The sequence below is a fragment of the Bemisia tabaci genome, chromosome 1 (genome assembly GCF_918797505.1).
Source record: "Bemisia tabaci chromosome 1, PGI_BMITA_v3".
NCBI classification, from domain to species: domain Eukaryota; kingdom Metazoa; phylum Arthropoda; class Insecta; order Hemiptera; family Aleyrodidae; genus Bemisia; species Bemisia tabaci.
Window position 1 is genome coordinate 10,204,255 of NC_092793.1, and position 24,563 is coordinate 10,228,817.

General features: G+C 38.2%; 1 protein-coding gene across 2 annotated transcripts in view; it reads right to left on the bottom strand.

The window, feature by feature from the left end:
* Positions 1–401: 401 nt before the first annotated feature.
* Positions 402–24,563, bottom strand: part of LOC109039873 (putative inorganic phosphate cotransporter) — an 80,429-nt gene continuing 56,267 nt past the window's right edge. For both annotated transcript variants that reach the window (XM_019055587.2, XM_019055579.2), the window contains exons 2-9: positions 16,292–16,500; positions 10,159–10,398; positions 9,345–9,432; positions 7,498–7,721; positions 6,085–6,237; positions 5,388–5,520; positions 4,427–4,665; positions 402–2,918 (exon numbers count right to left, since the gene is read on the bottom strand). In XM_019055587.2, the coding sequence (XP_018911132.1) occupies positions 2,808–2,918; positions 4,427–4,665; positions 5,388–5,520; positions 6,085–6,237; positions 7,498–7,721; positions 9,345–9,432; positions 10,159–10,398; positions 16,292–16,500 (1,397 nt within the window). In that variant the 3' untranslated portion in view covers positions 402–2,807. The remainder of the gene's footprint in view (positions 2,919–4,426; positions 4,666–5,387; positions 5,521–6,084; positions 6,238–7,497; positions 7,722–9,344; positions 9,433–10,158; positions 10,399–16,291; positions 16,501–24,563) is intronic.

Below are 24,563 nucleotides of genomic sequence, written 5' to 3' on the forward strand. Positions count from 1 at the left end.
GCCAGCTCACGCCACAAGGCTCCATTTAAATCAGAACTCCAAGCCCCTCAAACCAACTTGACAAACACTGTAGCCTCTTTAAGAAATTTGTGCACGAGCATTAAAATATATTTTCCGTTTGGTTATTATTTTAGGGTAAAAACATGAGAAATAGACAAATAAAAAGGCGTCATTCCTGTATCCCTTGACCCTTTGGTTTCATGCCAATATTTACTCGTAAGGAAGTATGCACTTTATGTAAAAGTAAAATAAGCTGCAGTGACTTTGTTGCTGCTTTTAGTAACATCTCTAATAGATGTTTTTCTTCTTAATTGGAGATCATTAAGTGGGTTGTTACTGGTAATTTTTGAACCAAAATACAAATTGACATAGATACCTAATCGGAATGACCGACGACAGTGAAAATACAAAACAATTTTTTTATCGACAGTACACATTTATTAACAAACAAACAAATAAATAAATAACTAGAAAGTATAAAAGGAATCATTGTGGTTCAGGGAAAATGAATTCAGCATGGAAATACAGCATATAAAACATAGTCGGCACGAAAAAAACGGATGTTGTGACACATAAAAGATTATTGGCCCTAAGAAAGTCAGTGTGTGCAAGTTCAGAGCATATTTTTAAAAAAACACACACACACTTTTTTAAGTGTAATCAGGCAAGGAAATAAAACAGAGGGATTTACGTGGTTTCAGGAAAATATTATAAAAATTCATAAATGCACCGAAAGTAAGGATTTGAAGGTTGTCAAAAAAAGTGTATAAAAAAGTGATAAAATGATTTCAGTTTCAAGAGTAACATAACAGATGTGGATTTGAACATGGGATTTTAAGAGGGCATCACAAGACATAACTACTGTTTTAACGAGACAATTTTGAGCATTTTTGGTTCTTGCCAGGATACAGCCTTTTGAGGCAGACGTCTTTGCGCAAATGGTAAGATTTTCAGGATGTGCGATACCCACACAGTTTACCCCTAATTTGCGAACAGTCTTTGAAAATAAGATAAACCACACATTCTTAAATATTCAGTACTTATAAGTCAATCTTGAAGCTTACAGAACGATACATAACGCTGTAACGATATACTATAATCAGATGAGTGAACCAACCCTCAGAAAAGTTTGAAAACATGCCTCTGTGACGGCTTTAGCTGCTATTGAGGCAGTGTCACTGGTGAACGAGTGGTTTTTCGTACTGTTCGGAATGACAGTGCTACCTGCCACCATGTTTCTGGGAAATGTTAGGTGAATTTTTGGGGGTTGTATATTTTACGCTCATAAAGTACACATTTTTGGTAGAAGTTCCTAAAATTTTAGGGTGAAATTTTAATTGGCTCTTCCAAAAATAAAGGTTTAATTTCATGGTATTCGGTAGAATTAAAATGGATATGTACAGTACACAACCCTAGCACAGCAGTAGGGCAGGAGAATCTCTTTATATTACAGAAGTAAACACACCGACAGAAGCGGATCTAGCAATTTGGCATCACCAGATTTCCTCCATTTAAACCCATGTTAAATAATCGATTCTTGTCGAAGCACCTGACCCCTCCAAAAATCGATACATTCCCATAGGTTTAAATGGAGAAAAAACAATGTTGCCAATTTACTAGGTCCGTTAATGCGCATCGATCCATGATAAATCAGCGAACCATCAGTGATAGAAATGAATAAGTGATTCAGAAGTCAACGATTTGAATGTCTAAGAATCACAACATTCTAGCGGATCAGATTTTTTTTTAAAAAAATAAATAAAAATAAATAAGGAAGATAAGAACAACTTATTCTAATAGCTTTGTACACATATTTACAATGCTCTGCAAAAAAATGCAGTAAATACTTATAAACTAACACTATCAGCATGTACATCAGGTAATAAAAAATTGTTCCAAAAAAACTTATCAAATATGGAATGCGACAAAACCAGTTCCAAAAATTTGTACAATACAGCTTCATAGGATTAATGTTCATCCTACTTACTTTGGCAATGGCGACTGTCCTCTGATGAAATTACCCGCCTTACAAAACGTGTGCGGACACGTTGTCACAGAGTTATATCTCAAACAAAAAAACAAAAACAAAAACAAAAAAAAAAGAAACCGTAGTGTCACCATTTTCCCAAACGTTTTGCTAAGCAGGTGGGAAGTCCTAGGGACAGCAAATTAGACCATATGCTGAAAGGAACTATGTGATAATGAGTCAAATAATAAGGAGCTAAGTGCACAGGATGTGCGTGTATCATAGTTGTTCTTTGATTTTATTCATTTTTACATAGTTTCTTTCAGGAAAAATACGTTCAATTGGAAATTGAGATACTGATTAATCAAACTCCAGAGCCTTGTGGTGACACATAACCAGTCCTTGAATAGGGAAATTCCTCTTTAAAAAATTATTTATTTTTATTTTTTTAAGAAATTATTCTGTGCTCAACAGAGTTATTCAGAGCCTATGATACATAGCTGCTCTAAAATTATTAAGACCTGAAGCTGATGGAAAATTTACACGAGACAATTAAACGTCCATACTGGTTGTCCGAATTAATATTCCAATCACAGAACAACTTGAGGCACGAAATTTCGATCAACAATTTACTTGAGGGGCTTAAATATAAATTGAATACTGTTACCTTGTGAATGAATTTTCATCAGATTAACTAACCAGTTGATATGTGAAACTTGCATACAAATTTACGAGAGGACAGGCTATATTGATGAATTGAGCTCAAACCTTTTCCAAAAAAAAAATAAAAACTTTGCACTTCCTGGTAAGGATTCTAACTACCTAATTTTATCCTTGGGGTTTAGTTCCAGGGTTGGATTTCACCAGAACCTAAGGCCACATAGATGATGTTTGTTATAATTAACACAATGCTTGATAACCAGAAGACTGTCCTCCACTCCTCTAGAGTACCCTATAATCAAAAAAAGAAAACAACAATCAAAATTTGAAAGTTTTATAAATAAAACAATACGACGCAGCCTAAAGTTCATGAAGGAAAGAACTAAACATAATATGAATTTCATTTTAATACATATTTCCCAGTCTTTATTGTGCTATTTTCGCCATTGCACGTAGGAAACCATATCCGTTTTTGTAGGAATCTGCATGATGTTCCAGATTTCCTGTCACATTTTATTTTGTCGCAACACCAATGCTGCTGTGCTAAGGAAGAACGCTGTATAAATATTCGATAGTTGCCAAATTTCTTTCGATAAAATGTTTATTTTTGATGAAATTTATGAATATTTTTCTGAGACATTTTTAAGAATTGTATAGGTAAGATTGCGAACAAAATTTTCTGAAAAATTGGAAGAAAAATGTTTACAAATTTTCTCGAAAATTCATGATTTACGGAAGGAAATTTGGCAACGCCTGAAGGTTCATACGGCGTTTTCTTTAACACGGCAGAATGGCCATTGCATCAGGGTTGCAGTTTGAAAATTTCACACTTTCACACTTCACTTTATTTTCCCAAAGATGAAGAGATGAAATAAACACATTAAGACAACTATCATTCTCAGACGCCTAAATTTTTGCAATTTCAAAGGCCGACAACATTTAAGTAATGTATGTATCGGAAAACTGACAATATTGCGATGACAATCAACGATGGTTAACTTCATCTGTCATGCCATTCATCGGCATGACAGGCCACACTGGAATTAAGTTACTGTGCAAGAAAAACAAAGCTTTAGTTAGTATATCGCATGCGACGGATACTAAAAGAATTTCATTATAACGCATGGATGCAACTATTAGGGCTCCATGGATGTTCGCGTTGCATAAGAACAAATGTGAAGGCGTTTTGACTTCAGGCACCATCCGCCTCACCAGCGGTGCTCGGTGTAGCGAGCCAATGAGAGGAGTCGGACAAAATGTGGAAACATTAAAATTTCATATCGGTGTTAATACGGAACATAGAAGTTACAGGAGTGGTTTCATTGATTTTCTCGTGAAATTGTCTTCAACAAGCACTCCTTTTTTAAGATGTGAAGGATAGGCATTAAATTTGCAGTTTTAGTCGAGAATTTCATGTCCAACTTCTCCGAAGACTCAATTCTTCGTGCAGAGGGCTTTAGTGCGAGGATCTAAAATGACACAGAGGGCCTTAAAGTTTAAATTTATACTTGGAAGAAAGCTCTTCGGCATGAATAGATCGGGAGCAAAAGCAAAATGTAGAGGGAAAAATATTGTCATCTCCGCTTGTTTTACGGTTTTTACCGTCAAATTCTAATCAATGCGATTGATTAGAGGCTGCATGCTCATGAATTCTGCCGTGCATTAAATGGAGAAAGGAGGTGTGCTTTTGCGGAAAGGGTGTGCAAAAGGGGCTAAAAAGACTATTCTACCGTGACATGATCATACCCTCGCCAGTAGAGCTAATTATTATTATTTTAAATTTTTTTCTTTTTTACTTACATCAGGAGTGAGAACGCCAACTAAGTATGGTGTTAGGATCCCAGACATAGCCCCTATACCACCGACAACAGCCATGAGCGTACCAGCATAGTTGGGACTTAAATCCAAGGCATTGACCTTGAGACTAGGAACAAAGGCACCCATTAGGCCCATGCCGAATGTGAAAGAAATCATGGCCAGAAGTTTATCGCAGCCTGAGTATGATGCTGCTAATATGCCAATGGCGGGACCTGCTGAAGCTAGTTAACAAATAAAACGAAACATATTTTTAATTCATTAATTCAACATTTAAAAAAGAGATCCGTTTTTCATATTATAGGAGTGAAAATTAGAAAGATAAAAACAATTTTATGAGTAAGCCCAGTCGTGTAAAGTGGACAGCACCAACATTTGATGAGATTGTTGCATACTCCGCTGGTCATAGGGATCATTATGATGGGTGTAAAATCTTTCAAAAATCACAATTCATTATTGGCACTATGCAATTAACTCCTCGTACAATTTGCGAGCGAAAATAACGCATTTTTGATCCATAAAATCTTCTCTTTTTTAATATAATCTTGAAGGAATAGTTGAGGATGGTTCCAGGAAGGGCCCATAAAACATATATAGACGATGGGCCGTTCAAGTAGGTATGACTTAAAGCATTTTAGCCGATTTTTTTCCATTCCCGACCCCTCACCCCTACAAGGAATTTCATGGACTGCATACGCCGTGCATTCTCACAACTGAGGAAAAGAAGCTCGTAAGAGCATAATTTTCCCCGCATGGAGTAATGTTGCACTTGTTCTTTATGCGCCATTTGGTAAAAATATTTTAGAGTGTTCACTGGAAAATCTATCGCAGCGATTATTAATTTGCACAGAGATTCCTGACAAATCCGAATCTGAAAAAACTCGGTGAGACAATTTTTTTTAAATACCTGAAGAGTTGAGAAGCATTAGCAACAAGAAATACTTACCAATCGTGACAAAGATTTTTCTGACGGTAGTAGTAGACAGCCTATCTGGCTTGATGAGATAGTCTACAATTCCCCCAGACATGAGGGCTGCAAACCACATGACAATGTATGGAAGAGCAGAGAGAGCGCCATTCTGAAAAAACAATGTCATGTGAGTGAGTACTTGCTTCCGGTTTATTGATGAAACGCTTTAACTTTGGAAAAGCGTTAGTCAATGAAATTCATAGTACTCATATAAGGACTTTGGTCGATCTAAAGTTAAAAACCGTACAGTTTCTGTATTTTTATTGGTGTTGTTGGTTTTTCTTCTTTCTTTTTTTCTTCTCTTCCCTTATTTGAAGTTATTTCTACTTTATGCTGTCTGTCTGTATCTATTACAATCCGTTTTAGTCTTAAAACAAGGAGCATACCTACACCAACAGTTGGTTAATGTATTAACGTCAGATTTAGCACTGGCCGGGAATTAATCTGATGAGAGGGATCGTTAAATCCTTAATTGCTTCATTTTATCACAATATGATTCAATTCAGAATTCCCCTACCCCTCTTCGCACCCCCTCTCTTTACTTATTTCTTAGTCTTCTTTCCTCTAAATTTCAGGATCTGACTACGTACATTTTGGTGAGCTAAAACAAATGTTTATCTATCTACACCAAACTGAAATAAAAATGGAATTTTTTGGATTAAAAAATTCTTACCTGGGTGATTGAGAAATGAAGAACACTTTTCATGTATTTTGGTAGATCTGTGATGATGGTGAAAAGACCCCAGTCATGACCAATTTGTGCAACTATTAAGCCCCATACGGGTCCCGATGTGAAAATTCGTCTCCATGGAGTTGCTGGAAGGTCCTAATAAGTGCAGAAAATAATCAAATATTTTAATATTAGATGAAAAGCCTTGCTAGAACAAATTTTTCGGACCTAAGTAGGTCCGGGCAGTTTTTTTTTATATAATTTTTCGGGTGATTTCTTGATTTAATTGTGCGAGAAACTTAACAATAAGTTATTTTATTATGTGAGTGGAGAATCAAGAATTAAATCGCTATTTGATCAGTGTGTGATCATTTTAAAAAATAAAAATTAGTTATTGACATGAAACTAATTTATTAATGATAAATTCACCAAATAAGAATGCAATCTTAGCTTTCATACGCACCCTGGTAAAAATTGGCGATACGAGCTGCGTTTCAAAATACCGTAGGAGTTCTTATAGCCGACTAAAGAAGGCTATTGAAAATCATATAGCTGGCTGTAGAAAGCGGAGCAAATCATATAGCCGGGCTATACGAAGCCATAAAAAAGTATACAGTCGGGCTATAGTTCCTATCGCCGCGCCGGGCTTTACACTTTATCGCCATTGCCTATAAAAGGCTATAAGAAATTGTGTAGAAATTCGTGTGCTTTGGAAATCATTAAGTTTGATACGGAACTACCTTAATATTTTCCTTTAAAACATATTTTTTTTTCATCAATTAAAATGAGAATAGTCCATACAGAGTGTGCAAACATTTCAAAATCATGAGTTGAAAAACGCTGACTCCGCGAGATTAAATATTAGAGCCTAACACAAAGCGAAGCGGCGACGCACTGGCGCCTACAAACCTAACAGGAATACTTCACGCATTGCGCAGCGACGCACTGGCGCCTACAAACCTAACAGGGATACTTCACGCATTGCGCAATGCGCAATGCCACGTCGTCTAAAGCAACTATTTCACACCAGAGGTATTGCTCAGTATCATAAAAAATTGAAGACGATCCAACACATTAAGAATGACAGGCATCCTTCAAACGTACGGAGCTTTCCTCGCAACATAAATCAAGATACTACGGCACAAAAAGAGAGCGGTAGTCCAAAAACTAACTAAGTCCTAGTATCCGTATTTAGTAACGTTTAGCATAAACTTTATCGTCTGGCTGTTGCTTTATCGCCATCGGCTATAAAAGGCTATAAGAAATTGTACAGCCGGCTTTAGGTCTATAGTATTTTGGAACACATATTCTACTGCCAATTTTTACCAGGGTAGATTTTCCATCCATTTTGTATGCGTTCGTACGAATAAGTAACACTGTGCCTTAGAGGCTTGAGTTCCAATTTTTCGAACTAACCTTGTTTCTTTGGAGGCCTCCTGTGTTCTTTTCCAAATATTCTCTCTCCTTGTCAGACATGTATGGATTTGATAATGGGTCGTTGTATGCAAATATATGCCACAGGACCAACCATACGATACCAGCTCCTCCATAGATTAGGAAAAGACTGGCCCAACCTCCTCTGATATACCTAATAATAACACCGCTCAGTGCCATGGACACAACATTACCGATCATAGCCCCTGAAACAGAAGATTGAGGAAGATTAGGACTTTGGAAAATACTGGGGCTCATTCATTTGCCGGCTACTAAACATCTTGGCTATTGACTACTATCGTAAGTTAGCCACACTGGGTCTCTTCAGCTGAAATACATGCGATACAATCGATATAATTTCAGACAGTTTATCATACCAGAAATTGGATTGCATTTTGCGAAAAGGAACCAGGAGCATTGCAATGATGCAAAGATTATGTAACTTCTTTTGCCTTGGAAAAAAACCTGATTATCCATTAACAGTTTCTATTTTGCTCGCTAAAAACTGTAAATTTAAGATAAAAATCACCATTTAAATTTCATATTTGTTCATGATTTCAGTAATTTTATTGCAAAGGATGAAGTTACACAATCTTAGCATGATTGCAATGCTTCTGATTCCTATTTGAAAAATACAATCCAATTGTTCCTGGAAAAAATAGACTTAAACAGGGGAAAAAAGTGTTAGGTACCAACTGGCAAGAACTGCGACTGGAGTCTGCAGACTTTATTATATCAATGGTTGGCTTAACAAAATTGGTACGAAAAAAATTCACTGAGACGGCACTAATGGGTCGACATACGAGTATGTACGATTTTCTGCGGGAGAAACTCGAATACGAACTATCAGGAGGATGTAAGATAGAAGCGTTGTAGAGATTTAGGTAGCATTTACTTTAACGCAATTTTACTTAATTTTTATGGTATGCATACCTATGCGAAAGATATGACGACAAAGTTGAGGTACATAAACCACCATAAGATCTGTACCAAGATTAGGAGGACGCAAACAAAATACTTGCTGTTTCCGCGCTGTGGATTTAACTTCCGCCCCTAACTCACATCTTTCTCGATTTGCACTTTGATCAGGAACGATATTCTTTTGTTCAGTCAACTTGTTCCTCGGTTAAATTATTCAATACTTAGCACTCCATCGTCGTATTTTTTCTAACTCACACTACAATCCTTAAGAAATTATAAACAATCGAGTTGATTTGATTGCCCGGTTTGATTTTGGTCAATCGAACCTATTTTTATAATACTTATCCATTTTTACTTCCTCCCGACAACAATAGCAATAACCAATCAAAACAGTGCTTTTTGGCGCTAAAGTGATGGGCGGCAAATTCAATTTTGCGCTCCTTATCCAATCGTGTGCTCCCTGTAACTAAGTTTATTTTCGAAGAACTTTATCTTTCTATATTTCGACGGTGAGATTCCCAAACCACGTATTTCGGTTTGCGGCGTTACCAACCCTCTGTCATTTTTGTTTTTTTAGAGAAAACTATTAACTAGCATCCCGCGAAAACTTCGGTGATTTTTTTCGTCTCTGTATGAAAAAAATTCCGCGAAAATTTCAAGGAAGATAAAATAAATTTTGAGGAGGGACTCTCAACTATCGCAATCGAGATACGTGCTTTGGAAATTTCACCGTCGATTTGTGATTGCAGACAATAATTACCAAATCACACTGTAGATTTGACGCGGTAGTTTTCGAGACGTGAATTTTTAATCACCTCGGCCATTACTTCAGTTGCGGATTTTTTACTCACTGAGTGCGTGACTGATAAAAAGCGTATAGGTACAAGTAAAACAGCATATGAGCATACCTGCAAAAACAAAAGCTCCCATTCTCCCTCTTTCTGTTGGTGGCACCCACTGTGCGAGTAAAGTATTTACAGATGGATATACTGGTCCCTGAAAAAAAAATATCTGGATTAAAAAACACTGAAAAAAACAATGAATACCTACTCCACTTATCAAAAAATCAAGGGTGCCGTTAAAACCCCCTTCAACCTCAACTTACGAAGATGATTCCTAAAAACAACTTTATGGAGAAGCGGGGAGAAAAGATGCGTCCCCGCATATCTGCTGAGGGAAGATACTTCGAAAAGGAACGAAAAGGTGAATCGTCTATTGAAGAGGAGTAAATTTTATCATTCGGAAAGTTTCTGTAAACTTTTTTTTAGTAAAACTGATTGATTATACAAATCTTAATCTTTCTCTTCCTTTCGCAAAAGATTTTGAGAATCCTGAAGGGGTCAATTTGACACGCCCTTTTAAAAACTCTGTAACTCAGTCAAATTCTCAGTTTCAGGATTCACATTGCAATTGTTTAATAGGTAGGTGATTATTTCGAATAAATTCTTTAAAAAACCCATTTTGATCCCTGCCCTCTTTTGCTCTCCAGAAAAGAAGACTCCTAAGACTTTTAGAGCCCACTTTTCTTAAAAACACATTCTCGAGAAACTTATTAATTAGGTACCCATACGTTATATGTAGAATCACTTTCCTTTTCTTTCATCCAGTTTCTATCCCGGAAGCTATGCTGTATACATATTTTTTTCTCTGAAATTTAATTGAACTATAATATAATATACAATGAATTAAATTACTATTCATTTAATTAATTAATCAATTCACCTGTCCGAGACCCAAGATGAATCGGATTAGGACCATCCCTCGGTGACCGAATGTCCTTGCGAAGTACGGAGTTAAGAGGGTACAAGTTATCGAGAGGCCCATTCCAAATCCCAATGTCTTTTTGCCTCCGTAACGATCTGCCAGGACTCCTCCTGGTATTTGGGATAGAACATAGCCCCAAAAGAAGGCACTTAAAATCATGCCTTGGATCTCCTCATCCCAATCAAACTCGTAGGTTTCCTGTCAACAGAAAAATTATACACTCATGAATAGCACTAAGTACTAAATACTACTAAACTACTTAAATACTTAACTATACTATAGGTATACATTTTTACGAAGCAGCCCAATGGTAACAGGAAAAAACACCAGTGTGTTTTTTTTCTTTCTCGGACCTCGGACACCAAAATGTAAGTTTCAGGTTTTATCATCCATATATTTAAATTTTACCCCAAAAATGTGAAATTTTTGAACCAACCCATAGCCCTATCTTAACCATGCAATAAATCACAATTCGGTGTCTTATCCGACTGCTTTAAACTTTAATCGGCGCGCTGACCAATGTTGGTTGTTACCTTACAGACTCTTCTGCCTATGGGGTAGTTTCTCAAAAAATTCCTCGATGAGAGGAAGGGAGGGGGCCTCAGACCCTTCTCGTCTGTGGTAAATCATCAATAATCAAAAGCTCATCTAAATCAGAATTCAGTCGCGTGTCAAAGAGACTTTCACAGTTCCTGCGACATTGATGAACTGATAGAGTAAAATTTTACGAGATTTTTATGACCCGAGACAACCCGTTGAAGTGACCCGTGAGAAATCGTCTCGCAATTGTCACGCGTTTTCAAGATGTGTTAATTTGTCCGGCCCGGCACTAATCGTTACTGTCCACACGCGCTCCTATTTTTAAGTCCCAAGGCCGGCTGCTCGCGGAATCCGCTCTATCTGTGATTGAGACTTTTCCGCGGTAATCCCTACCTGCTGATGGTTTGTCTAATTAATTCAGTCGATGGCTTTGGACCAAAAAAATGGGCCATTGAACATGGTACAAAATCGAGCACTAATAAAAAAATACTATTCAAAATTTAACGTAGAATAAAATAGACGCATTCAAAACTTCTAAATTCAATTTGATTATTAGAAATTAGCATTTTTTTACGGCGCAGTTCAAATTTCCCGCTCACAAAAAATCGAAGTCTACTCAGGTCAAATCGAGCACTGAACAAATTTCAAAAAGCTTTGCATTGTATGAAGCTGTACTGTACTAATTCCCATGTAAAATTTCGCGAGAAACACGATAATTCCACTGGTTTTCTCTGAAATCAACTTCATAGCTCAAAAGAAGCTCTCAAAGTTGAGGCTGTAATGGAGGGGATATTCCACGCTACCCAAGAGTCCACCTTTTTGTCAAGACAAACTCTCTACGCAAAAATAGGAGGCAAATACATTAACAGGGTTGTCACTTTATTTGGGGACTTACAAACTAAAAACACGGTAATCCTGCTAATGTATTGCTCCCTCTCTTTGCATGGAGAGTTTGACTAGATATAGAGAATTAAAGTTGTCCTTCAAGGTAGGTAGGGACGAAAAGTTTAAAAACCCTTGGGGTAAAGTTTAACAACCCTTTAAACTGCAATATAGTCAACTTATATTTGTCATTTTGGCTATGATTTGAGCATCTTTCGTGACAAAATTCTACAAATCTCAATCGTGTTTTAATGTTTTTCATACATATAATAAAAAAAATTAATATAACTATACAATTGAGTTACGAGATATTCTTACTCTAGAGCCATCAATCAACATCCCTGGCGCCAATCAAGCGAAAAGCCATAAAAATATCAAGTTATGATAATTAAACCAAACGACAGTCAGAATTATTTGCATTCTAAAGCTATCCGCGTTTATCATGTAGGATGATTCGATTAATCAATTACTTGACGTTGATCGGACCGTGAAAAGCAGGTATTTCCCTCAATCGATTATATCACAGTGTTACGAATATAATCCTGTTCCTCAAAGATGTCCTCGTTTGATGAAAAATAGGTTACAGAAGTACGCTCACACATTCAACCTATAATCCTCCTGGGATGGGTCACTAAATCATGAACAAATTTTAAAATGCGAATATATTTTTCCACGATAAGTGACGCGTAAAACACGATGTGCACATTAAAAATGTGTCACACACATCAAGGCGCATTGGCAGATACGCCCCCTTGGCGCGCCGAAAACGGGCCCCTCTGACAGATAGCAAAATAAGAAGAGAAAAAAAATTACGACCGAGAATATATGTGGGAAGACCGAGCTTTGTGGCGATTAGGTGTCGCAAAGCGCCAAAGAGCGCTATAACAGCGACTCGTATGTATGTATATATGTGGAAAATTTCTTAAATGAACTGAAGAAGATAGAGTTAGGAGTAAAAAAAGGTGATTATCGCATGATAGTCATGAATAGAGGTCCAAGAACTACTTCCTGAAGCGTAAACACTTTTTTGTGAAATTTTCACCTTTTCGTTGACATACACGCGCTTCATCATCCCCCTCTTTCATTCGCTATGTGTAACTCCCTTAGAAGCGATGGTCGGTTCGATTTTTACACATACTCACTCTTTATAGATCTTGAGAGATATTTCTTCCCTTTCAAAATGACTATTGATTTGGAAATACCATAGCATATCTTGGGCAAACATGACCTAAATTTATCTCGTAATTCAAAAATAAGAAACATCTAAAGTGTAAACGCGATACAACTGTTCGCGCAAGATGGATGTCCATATTCCATATGAAAAAATTAAGACGCGATGGCGTGAGTCGTAAACTCACATTTCTCTCCTCTATGCTATTAGTTTGAGGCACCATCACGAATAAGACAAACGGAAACAAACACACTATGGAAATACAGCGAGGAAAAGGATGCGCGTTTACGACGGCGCAGAGATACAACTATTCGTACTTGATGGACGTCCGTGCTGCATCTGAAAAATTGAAGGCGCGATGACGCGAAGCGTGAGCTCTCAGTGTTCTGCTATATGCTGCCAATGAGGTGTCGCTCAGATTCGGGAGAAAAGTTAGAAAAGAGGCCCGAACACATCTCTCCTACCTTCGGCTGTGTTACTCACGTGGGGCTTGAAGCACCATCATGAATAAGACAAACGGAAACAAACACAGTATGGGAATACAGCGAGGGAAAGGATGCGCGTTTACGACGGCGCAGAGATACAACTATTCGTACTTGATGGACGTCCGTGCTGCATCTGAAAAGTTAAAGGCGTGATGACGCGAAGCGTGAGCTCTTAATGCTCTCCTATATGCTGTCACTGAGGTGTCGCTCAGATTCGGGAGAAAAGTTAGAAAAGAGGCCCGAACACATCTCTCCTACCTTCGGCTGTGTTGATACTCGTTCTTTTTTCTTTTTTCAGGTTCTTGTGTGATTTTTTTTTTTAGGATGGATTTGCAGACCCAGACCCAAGTCTTAAGCTCATGTAAACCACAGCACTGGGTCGATTCTTTTGGAAATAATGGTGCTTATATGCGTCTAGTGGCTTTAATTATTTATGTTTTAAAAAAAAAAAAAAAAAAAAAAAAAAAAAAAAAAAAAAAAAAAAAAAAAAAATTAGAAATCTGTCGGTTACTTCAATACGTTCAATTTTGCAATTTTTACTCAATAAAATTAATAAACTTTGAACCTGAAAATAGCGTAAACTTGCGCTGCTTTGCCAAAATTTTCTGAACCCCTCTCCACGGGGGGTAGATGCCTTACCAGGAAATATCACATTACGCCCCTTTAATCAGCCAAGGGTCTACGCCCTCAGATGCGAGCCAGTCCGACCCTGTTTGATACTGATATCGAAACTGCACTCGGATACGGTATTTTTCCGCTAAAAGATCCTGCCTTTAATAGTTGAATTTTTTTGTCAAATTTGGTAAATGAATTCTTTAGTCTCGTGACAACAGAAGTGCGATCTCAAAATTCGAAATAAATGACAAGTAGCTGACAAGTCGCTCTGACACAAAAATTGCAAACGGCGAATCACTTGGTGGGTGTAATTCTATCGACTCTGTTCGACAAGAAGTGGCATGCTATCAAAACGAGTCTATAGAAAATCGATCATATCGCTAGATCTTCAAAGTGACGACAGATTCCCAGGAATCGGAGATCTGAAAATTCTACGACATTTTTCCAAATTTGGCCCGGAAATTTTTTTCGTTTGCCTACCGACATTTTTTTTTACTTTTCCCTTTTTGCTCTCCTTTTCTCTATTTAATGCCGTTCTCCCCTTTTACTCCAATTTCCCTCCTCTTCGTCCCTTTCTCTAATTTTAAAGGTTTTGTTACGTTTTATTTCCGATGAGGTGACAATAGATATTCACGGTTTTCAAGCCAGTGGGCTGCTCGTTGAAATTGATAGACAGAACTATAGACAAAGAAGACAAAAGGGACACGGAGGGATCCAATTGGTGGAAGCGAATGGTTGCAATGGACAAATTTGGTAGGTATTTGACCAACTGACGGCAACCCACGAGAGACCCTATAAACTCCATCATTTTCTTACTTAATCTATAGGAACCACCCGTTTTAACCAATAGAATCGCTCCATACTCCTTACGTCTTTGTCTATCGCTTTGTCTATCAATTTTAATAATCAGCCCGCTGCGTTGAAGCGCCTGTCGCGCCCGATGACGTATCCCCGGCTGCGATGAAATCGAGTATCGGTCATCGATTGGATTGACGTGCAGCCCAGTTGGTGCTCCGTGGCGTGCGTAAGTGACATCGTCACCCAGCTGACAAAAAGCGCAACTAAATATTGAGTTGAGCCCTGAGGAGCATTAAACTATATGGACATCAGGGCTCATTCTAAAAAGTAGTCCCGCCATCATGATAAAAAGGCGACGGGATGAGTACACTCGGCGCGGCGCACGCTTAAGTAATTGGCCCTCTACCGCCTTTGCTTATCAGTGACGAGGCGTTTATGATCGACTATCGATATTTCCCCATCTGAATCCATGGTAAATAATCGATTATTGAGGTATACTCTGTTTATCGATCTTTTTCCATGGGTTTAAACGGCGGACAATCGATATATCGCAAAGCACGTGTTGCTCATCCGCCCTCCGCCTAGCCTGCAGATCCATCTTATCCGCTCGATGGCTTTTCCGCCACCCTTTGTCCCTGTCGATCGACAAGACCCGAGAAGCCTTTCAGCCGTAGTGGTAAACAGAGGCACGCACCTCGAAGCGCTCTCAGGGCCGTTTCAGGTGTCAACGGGACAACAGATGAACAAACTCGAGACAGAAGGGTGGATCCACATCGCCAAGTCTCAGAATTACGGTGCCGCTTCTCATTCTACCTGCTTCGTAATTTATGTGAGCATTTTTGACGGAGACCGGGCACCAGGGCCCTCAAGGTGAAAATTGTAATTGCTCAGTAGGTACAGCGAAAAAACTAATTTGGGGTCAGGGAAATCGATTTTCAATTATTCATACAAAACGCTTTTAAAGACCTCCAAAATATTAGGTTGAAATTGCAGGCTGTAATTTGCATTTTCAATAATTTTATGAGCCTTTGAACACGGAAATAAAGTTACGAGCCTTATAGACATACCGCCTGTTCCTGGCTCAGATGCCGAAAGTTCCGGGTGCTAGAGCCGTAGCTTCGACTGCTCCGGGTGCCACACCCGGAATTCTCGGCCTCTGAGCCCGGATCGCGAACGGTATCCACGTAGCTCGTAAGTACGGCTTCCACGGCCGGAGTTTTATTAACAGTGAAGTGAATAATAAACTATCTGCCAAGTAACAATAGCCATGCACTAGGCGTCGTATTTGTACTCTTCGGAGAGGAAAGCTCAAAAATGCGCTGACTCCTTGTGCAGGTAGTGAATATAGCAATAAATTTTAGACTTACCCAATATCATGTCTTAGCTATTTGCCTTTTGCACCTTTTCCCCAAATTAAGTTGTTATTTTATTGACAGTTTTCCGTGCTAATTGACATGCATCAACCCACAGACTACTGAAGATTTATATTTTGGATCCCAAATCGGTCTTTTCGTTGGGCTGAAGAATTTGGATTTTTCCTTTGAGAACCCTTACCCAACTTCATAGAACTATAATTTCAGCGACAGAGTCAATCACTTACCGCCGTTAAAAGGACCGCAGAACTGGAGAGAGTCTGGTTGGGTTTGGGGCCGCACTGGGAAGCTGAAGCAATGATGTGGTGTTTGGACTCGGCCATGGCTGTGATGGCAAGGCTGAGACAGAATCGGTGGATGTAACACATCACCATTGCCATGAAGCACAACAGCGCTATCACATACCGTTGAGGAACGCATTTCTGCCATCCTGCAGCTGGAAGAACAAAAAAAAAAAAATTCCATCAGAAATCACCTCTTGTGCAAAAAACATATATGTATTTAAAATGGGATCATGACAATAAAAAAGGGAAGTATCGAGAGAATATCATCGGGTCGTAGTTAAAGTGATTTCGGTTATTGCCATCCCAATTGAAATGGCTCGTGCGAAAACGTCTGATGTCCAATGTAGTGTTTCAGAATTTGATTGGACGATTTTTATTACAACTTACAGACACAAGAAGGTTTAAGACGCCAAATGTAGCACAATTTTATAAGAAAATCCCCTAAGTATAATTAAACGTCACGAAAGAGACCGATCTTTCAGCAGTGTCATGGGGCAAGAGAAACCACTACAATCATGAAATCGTCTATTGGACAAGGAACGTTTCTTAATCGTATAAGCATTGAGACGATGTTTTTAATAAATTGGTAAGTATCGCTCATCTGAAGTTCACCTACGTTTTTGACACAGCCAAAAAACATACCGGAGGACACGAATATTTATCTTTGTAAAAAGCACACATTAATCTCGCTCCATAACCTTTGTTAAACCAATAGACCATGCGTAAACCTATTGACTGATATCGTCCACTACACTGAAAAAAAAGATTGGTAGAATTTACCATTCCTTCACGCTGTATTTCACACAGCGTGAAGGAATGGTAAATTCTACCAATCTTCAAGTCGATTCTGCCAGAGGAGTGGTTACCTATACCAGGATATAGTAACGTTTACCTTTCTCCTGGCAGAATTGACTCTGAATTAACGCTGTATAAAATACAGCGTGAGGGAATGGTGAATTCTTCCAATCTTTTTTTTCAGTGTAGATGTTCGCCTTCAATTTCGTCGTGTAGGCAACAAACATCCCGGGGAGCGCGAATAGTTGTCTGTCCGAAAACGCAATATTATATCGTTCCATAACCTTCGATTGAACCGATAAACGATGTTGTTAACCTATTGTTAGGAATCGTCTCACATCGGTAGTATGAGTATATTTACTGTTGACGTAGTTTATTGACAGGTTCGTTGTCTTATCCCGGGGCGAACCAGACTATACTACAAGGCCAACGATTATATGAAACGTAGTATTCATACCGAAAAATGGACGTATTTCTACCAAACAGACCTATGTGGAGGTGAGAAATATGGGGTGTGCTCGTTAGTTCTCTGGCCGTAAGAGTGAATGAGAATAATAAAGCGCCAGTGACGTCAGCGGCAACGAAAAAGCGGGGGCGCATCGAGGGGATCGTCGTCGGGGCGCTTTAACTCATGAGCCCTGTCCACAAGGCTCTTTTGCCATGCCCGCGGCTCATGAATCCCGCATTCAGTTGGCACATAGGTCTGTTTGATAGAATGTAATATCCCGCTTTTCCAATTCTTCAAAAGGAATTACGCCCTCTTTTACATTGTTTCTTATGCAGCTTTATAGAGCATACCCCATATTTCTCACCTGCACATAGTTCTGTTTGATAGAAATACGTTCAAATATTTGTAACTGCCGCCCAAGTTTTGGTATCCTCGTTTCGTTACAAATCCGTTAAAAAGATTGCGCCGAAAAATGTAAGCTCCTACTTCCGATTGCTCGGCTAAATACTTGTAAATAGTGCCGCTTTGCGCGTTTTACAACTCTGCTGAAGAAATGAGACCATATATGAGAGGCTTGGAGAACAAGGCGCAAATGCAGTTTTTGCTATTTCGAGAAATATGTGTTTGGAGTTTCGAAATTACATGGATCCTTATGCCGGAAAGAAAGTTCAAACCGACTTTTTGATGATTAAAAATCGAAATTTGGGAGCGAATTTTTTATAGAATATGCATTAAGACTAGTTTTACTAGAAATTTTTAATAACTCCATTTTTCAAAACGTATGTGCCTTATGCTCAAAACCCCTCATATACACTCAGACGTCGCAAAATTTATTCTGGTAAAATACAAATCTTCTGCGAAAGTCGCGGAAACTATTCCATGAATTTTATAGACTGAGTGTTGGAAACCAGACAAAAGAACGTGACTTTAATTAAATGTTGCACGATTTTCAGTCGTATATTCTTTTTTATCAGGAAATATTGTTTTGAATTTTTGAATAAAAATTTCAGTGATTATACTTCTAGTTACTACGAAAAAAACCTATTATTTGAATCAACTTCGCAACCTTGGAATGGAGTGACGTTCCTTCAACTTGGACAAGACGAATATTGTGTACAGTTCATTGGAGATACCTGATTTCAGTGAAAAATATCCAAAATCTCAACTACATTTTCTAGCACAAAAAGTTTTAAATAACTCGTAAAGTTTCAACAGATATATCGTACGTTTCAGATACCCGTCTTTGGGTTATTTTCCCCTTCTTTTTAGAAAATATTCTAAAGGGTAAAATTAAAGTAAAAAAATGCATTAAATAGAACTCTTAAAAATTCTCTTGACATTTTTCAACACTAAAAATATTTAAAAAAATATCAGCAAAACACTCAAGAGAATAGTCTTTTTTAGAGACTTTTTCGTGTAAATTTTGCTAGACCTTTTTAAATTTTAAAAATACCCAATTTTATTCCCAAGTTATGTTTTTTTGAACATAATCTTTATCAGTTTTTTCAAGTAATTTTAAAAAGCGCTTTTTAACAGTTGTTGATAGGGAAGCTACCCAAAACATAAATATTTCGTTTGAGCAAATCCGGCAACAATTAAATGCTCATACGACGTTTTTGCACGATATGGCCGTGTAGTATTCTCCCTTTCAACACTATCTCGCGTTAATTTAGTCTAATTATCTAAGTTTGCCCGGCCTACCCGGCAGGACGCGAGTCCGCAGCTTAACTACTTCCTCGCGCGTCGCTCGAAAGAAAAACGTAAGTGCAACTCGGTATGACCTTGAGATCGCCTCAGTACCCAAGCTTATCATAGTTCTTGTGCGAATGCACTTAGGTTGTTTCTGCTCTGAGATGATGCGGTGGTAGGTATCACGGTCATCTGAGATAACGGACGAGTGGGAAACAGAATGCAAGAAAGGCTCCGTTGGGACGAGCATGGGTGGCGGACGTAAAAGTCAATGTCAATGCAAAATTAATGTCTGCGGTGACCTATTACTCGATAACTGACTGATTCTCACTCGATAGAGAGATCTGCGGGATGGCACAATTTTCAGTTGAACTTTGATTATTCGCGAGAGGGAGGAGGGATCGAAGGATTCGAAGGGATATGTCGTCACCTTCTGGCCACAGTATCAAAGGCTCCATTCGACGTTTCAAAATTTTCGCCACCAATTTATTTTTTTACAGAGAAATTGTTGGTGGAATCTGTTTGAAAATTTTACTGAATTTTTCGGCAGCACAAAAAAAATTCAGTGAAACTTTCCGACAGCTTTGTTGAACAATTTCTCCGTAAAACATTAAAATGGCGGCGGAAATTTTGATATGTCCATATTTTGATATTTTGATATGTTTTGATTTTTGATTTGTCCATGATGCGTCCAACGTCTTAACGTTGGAACCGTCGTCTTGTTTTTACTTTCAATGTAAAACTGAAGGCTGTTGATCCTGTACCGCTCGCTAAAAGTGCGTAAAATTATTTAGAAGAATCTTTGAAATAATATTTGTAACACCCAGATACTCTGAAATAAATGAGCCAGGGAATTCTCTAAATTCTGTTAGTTACAAGATAAAATGAGTGCATGCATTTTCATTGGGCTAATAGTGGATTCTAGGATCGAGTATTTCCCACGCATAAGGATCTTGTGCGAAATTAGAAAGAGACATTAATTTTGCTAAGAATGCGACCTTTGCTACTATTTGACCGATGTGCTCCAAAAATTTCCCAATACATGGGGAAAGACGATATTTCCCCATTTGAAGCTATGGTGAAGAATCGATTATTTAGGTGTTTGTGCGAACACCTTGTCTATCGATCCTTTTCCATGAGTTTAAATGACAGATAAATCGATATATCGCAAAGCACTTCACGCCACTGGATTTTACCAGGGTCCCGAGTTGGTTCAGGCCTCAGATAATGTAGTATGTGTGTGTGTAACTCAGATTCCATGAGTCAACCTCCTCATTCATTGAGATCATACGCTGATGCCAGATTTGAAAACCCATCGTATTAACTTGAATGTTTGCAAACATAATAATTTACCCGCAGGTATAAAAGGCCCCTTTCAAATATTCTAAAACATGTTTTTGTCTCAAAATTCTCAAAACAAACAGATAGCCAATGATACGTTTGGAGACCCGCACAAGACAAATGATCAGTAAAATTTTAAAAAAACTCACTTCCACGTAAAACTGAGTTTTTTAAAATTTTACTGAAACAAATAGCCTCTTATGATTTTCAAGGATATCTATATAATTAAATTGATAAGTACTGACAACACTGAAGAAACAAATGGATCATTTTTATTTTTATGCTTCCTTTTGCTGAAAAAGACGTTCCTTCAAGTGTAACATCCATTAAAAATACGAAATTTTGTATGGTCCACAGTTATCGGACGGACAGGAACTCCAAAGTATAAACATTTTTTCAGCAAATATCAATCGCGTATAGGTATTTTCAAATGATGAAAGATCAAAAGCAGTGTTAAAGCTCCTCTCAGCAAAATGAGGTATATACTGGAACGTATAATAGCTTTGAACACTTTTATCCTCAAACCGTGTAATGAAAATATTCCAAGAGACAATTTTGGTCCGTATGGTCCAATGGACGTATTTCTATCAAACGGAACTTTGTGCATTATGACGTAAGCCCTGTTATGCACATATTCTTATGGTTCTCAGGGCTCATGGTTTAAATGCACATAGTTTGTTCCGTTTGATAGAGATACGTACAAATGATTATTATAAGTTTTTAAACATACGTAAGGTGACTTTATTATCAAAAAGATATTCTTTTCAGGAAAGACTGAATGAATTAAATTAAAAGATAAAAGGCACCACGTGATTTTTTAAGCTTGCTGTGTAACATCATGCATTTTCTCCTTTGGTAAATAATCTCTCTTCTGCAGTGAAATCTAGAGGGGAGGGGTTTCAATGAGTGAATTTTCTATTCTATTTTTTTTAATTTTTCAAAATAAAACTCAATAACACTTTTTATGACCTTTTTATGAATTAAATAATTTGAATCGGCTGAAAAAATGCAAAATTTTGTGAGAAAACAAACAGACTGACAGGAAACCCTAGACGTAAGAAACCGAGGCTGAAGATTTTTTAAGTCCACTATTGCTTTATGACTATTCCTCCGACAATACTCTTTCTCTTTTGCGAGCACTATTTATGCTTTTAAGAAGAATGGTGGACTTATTTTCTACCATTCAGGTTTTCATCTATTCCCAAAAAGGAGCTTATCGAACCATTATTTCAGGTCTAAAGAAACCACGTGCTGGCAACTGGTAGCACTGTCAACATGCCTCAAGAGTAATCTCTGAAACGTGGTCGCTGAAGCGAACACCCGACTTCAGAAACCGTGTCAACCTGAGGAATTTGACGGGGTTATCTGATTGAACCTGATCATACTATACAAATCGCGGAAAACCCGAAAGCCGAAGCGAGGTTTATTTCATAACAAGAAGCCTGAAACGGTGAAGGTACTTTGACTCATCTTATCAATTCAAGTTTCAGCTTCAGCACCTGAAAGGATACCGGGCACCGTGCGAGGTGGGAGGGGAGTGGACCTCTGCATTCTCTTCCATTCATACGCATATGCGAGAAAACACTTGCATAATCCTATTTTTCGGCGATCCAAGCCACGTTTCCATATTGTGCGGGCAATTTGGACCACGTGGCTTATTCGCGCGACCGGGTGCATGAAACCTGAAAGCCTGAAACACTTTCGTGGCCACAGATGTCGGTAACGCGAATCGCTCTCTGAGATGCAACGGGTAGGTTTAAATGATTGCTATCGGTCATGATAGTCACTCTTTATAGGCAAAAACCTTCTCACTCTTGAGTCACTCTTGAAAATTGCTTTTACAAATTGATAATTACTATCGGCAACTTTCTGAAGCGCAACTGAAGTTTTTGCTCACATACTCTAAATTTAATTTTAAATCATGCATAATAACAATTATACGCCACATATTGTTTGATCATGATAGCGAACAAGGTTTCGCCGCTCCAAAATTCTCTCATTGTCAGCGAAATTGTAGCGGTGAAATTAATTATAATTCAAAGTGTTGCCGTATATGTCGATTGGAAATTTTATTTGGCTCGTGAGTAACAAGTCTGCCCACGAAGATATCGAGTATTCGGCAATCCGAGTTTGATAACCTTCCGAACTTGATTCGGAACAGTGGCGAGGCGTGGATTCTCGATTTTCGGAATTTGAAGCTGTGTTAAAAAATCGATTATTAAGGTGTTCGTTGCGAACACCCTCTCTATCGATCCTTTTCTATAGGTTTAAATGACAGATCAATCGATATATCGCAAAGCCTGCCACGCCACTGATTCGGAGGTCCAATAAGTGAGTCGCAACGCGGCACTGCTTTGAAGCATTTTCTATTTACTAGCCTCTTCCGGGTTTGTCGAAAAAATGTCTCGAGCTCTTTTTACACAGTTATATTATGAAAGGTCGTCGATTTTTTGATAATGCACTTCTTACTGATTGGACCGCATTTTGCAATTGGAAACCACAATTTTTCATTCATCCGCGTATATAAGAACACTTATGTGCATAGAGAAACGAATGGCATATACATTGTTCCTTTAACTGAGCCAGAAATTGCAATTCCTAATTGTATTAAGCAGTCCATTTTAACTCGAGGACTTTGTTTGCAATAAGGAACTACAATTTCAAGCTCATCCGTAAAAACATCTATCAGCAATTCAGCATAGAGAAAGTAATAGCATATATGTTGTTTCTAAAATGAACCAGAATTTATAGTGTCAAATTGCAAAATGTATATAGACCAGTTATGCGTATTCTGTTCAAAATTTCAGGGATTTTTTCATGAAGAAGAAAAAATGCTGTGGTGTTTCTTGCATGTAAGCCACGGAACTTCTATTTCCCTGCATGGAGAAAATTGTATGTGAATTTCCAATTTTAAAGTAATCATTATTTACTATCAATCATAGAGATTCGAATAGAAAAACAGAAGGTGAGGTTCAACATGATTAACCGCGGAGCAAGATATTTAGAGAAAAAAAGGTGAACATCCTCAAATAGGTATAACTTCAATAAAACAGCTAATGTAACTATGCCGGCGCAAAGGATATTTTCTGGCCTACTTTAAAAATTGAAGGTGGAACGGCAATGTGTAACCTACCGCGTAACTCATCTGATGAATAATAATTCTAATTCTTCAAGATTTAGTCAGAAAATGTTACCGCAAAGGTGCCCTTAATTTATATTTCAAAAGAATCTGTACAGCGGTAGCTCTCCTTTGAAATTTTTACTCACTCGTTCGATGAAATTTGGCTTTGTGTAAAGTTATTTGGCACATTTCAAAAAGCGGTATTCATCTGATGTCTGCCCATTCATAAACTATTCGAACTACTACCGTGGGCAGTCAATTTTTACTACGTGCAATTTAACTCGAAATCGCTCGAAGATTGTTAGCTCTCCATTCACTCTTAACTCAATCAACTTTCAGAGCACTGACGCATGTAACGCATTACATATTTCTTTCTCTTCCTTCTCTCTCTCGCTCCATATCATTAAGTGGCGTGGCTTGAATGATCGATTATCGATATTTTCCCATTTAAAGCTGTGGTAAAGAATCGATTATCAAGGTTTTCGTTGCGAGCATCTTAATTGTCGATCCTTTTCCATAGGTTTAAAGGGCAGATCAATCGATATATCGCAAATCACGCCACGCCACTGATGTCATTGTTAGATGGTCGCATCACATCAACCCACGTCCTATCCTAGGAACTAAATCTAGACCTTCCTGCAAAATCCAGCTAAACCTGCCCTTTCTAAAGACACGTGTCGGTCGGTGTGGGTGGGCTATGTGCGCGTTGATGAGCAAGAATGCTCTGAAGTCAATGTAAAGCTTTGGTTCCACAAACCGCGCGCGACGTGAAGCTGACTGCGAGAAGTTAACGATGCGGCAGAGCCGTACGAAAGATTGCA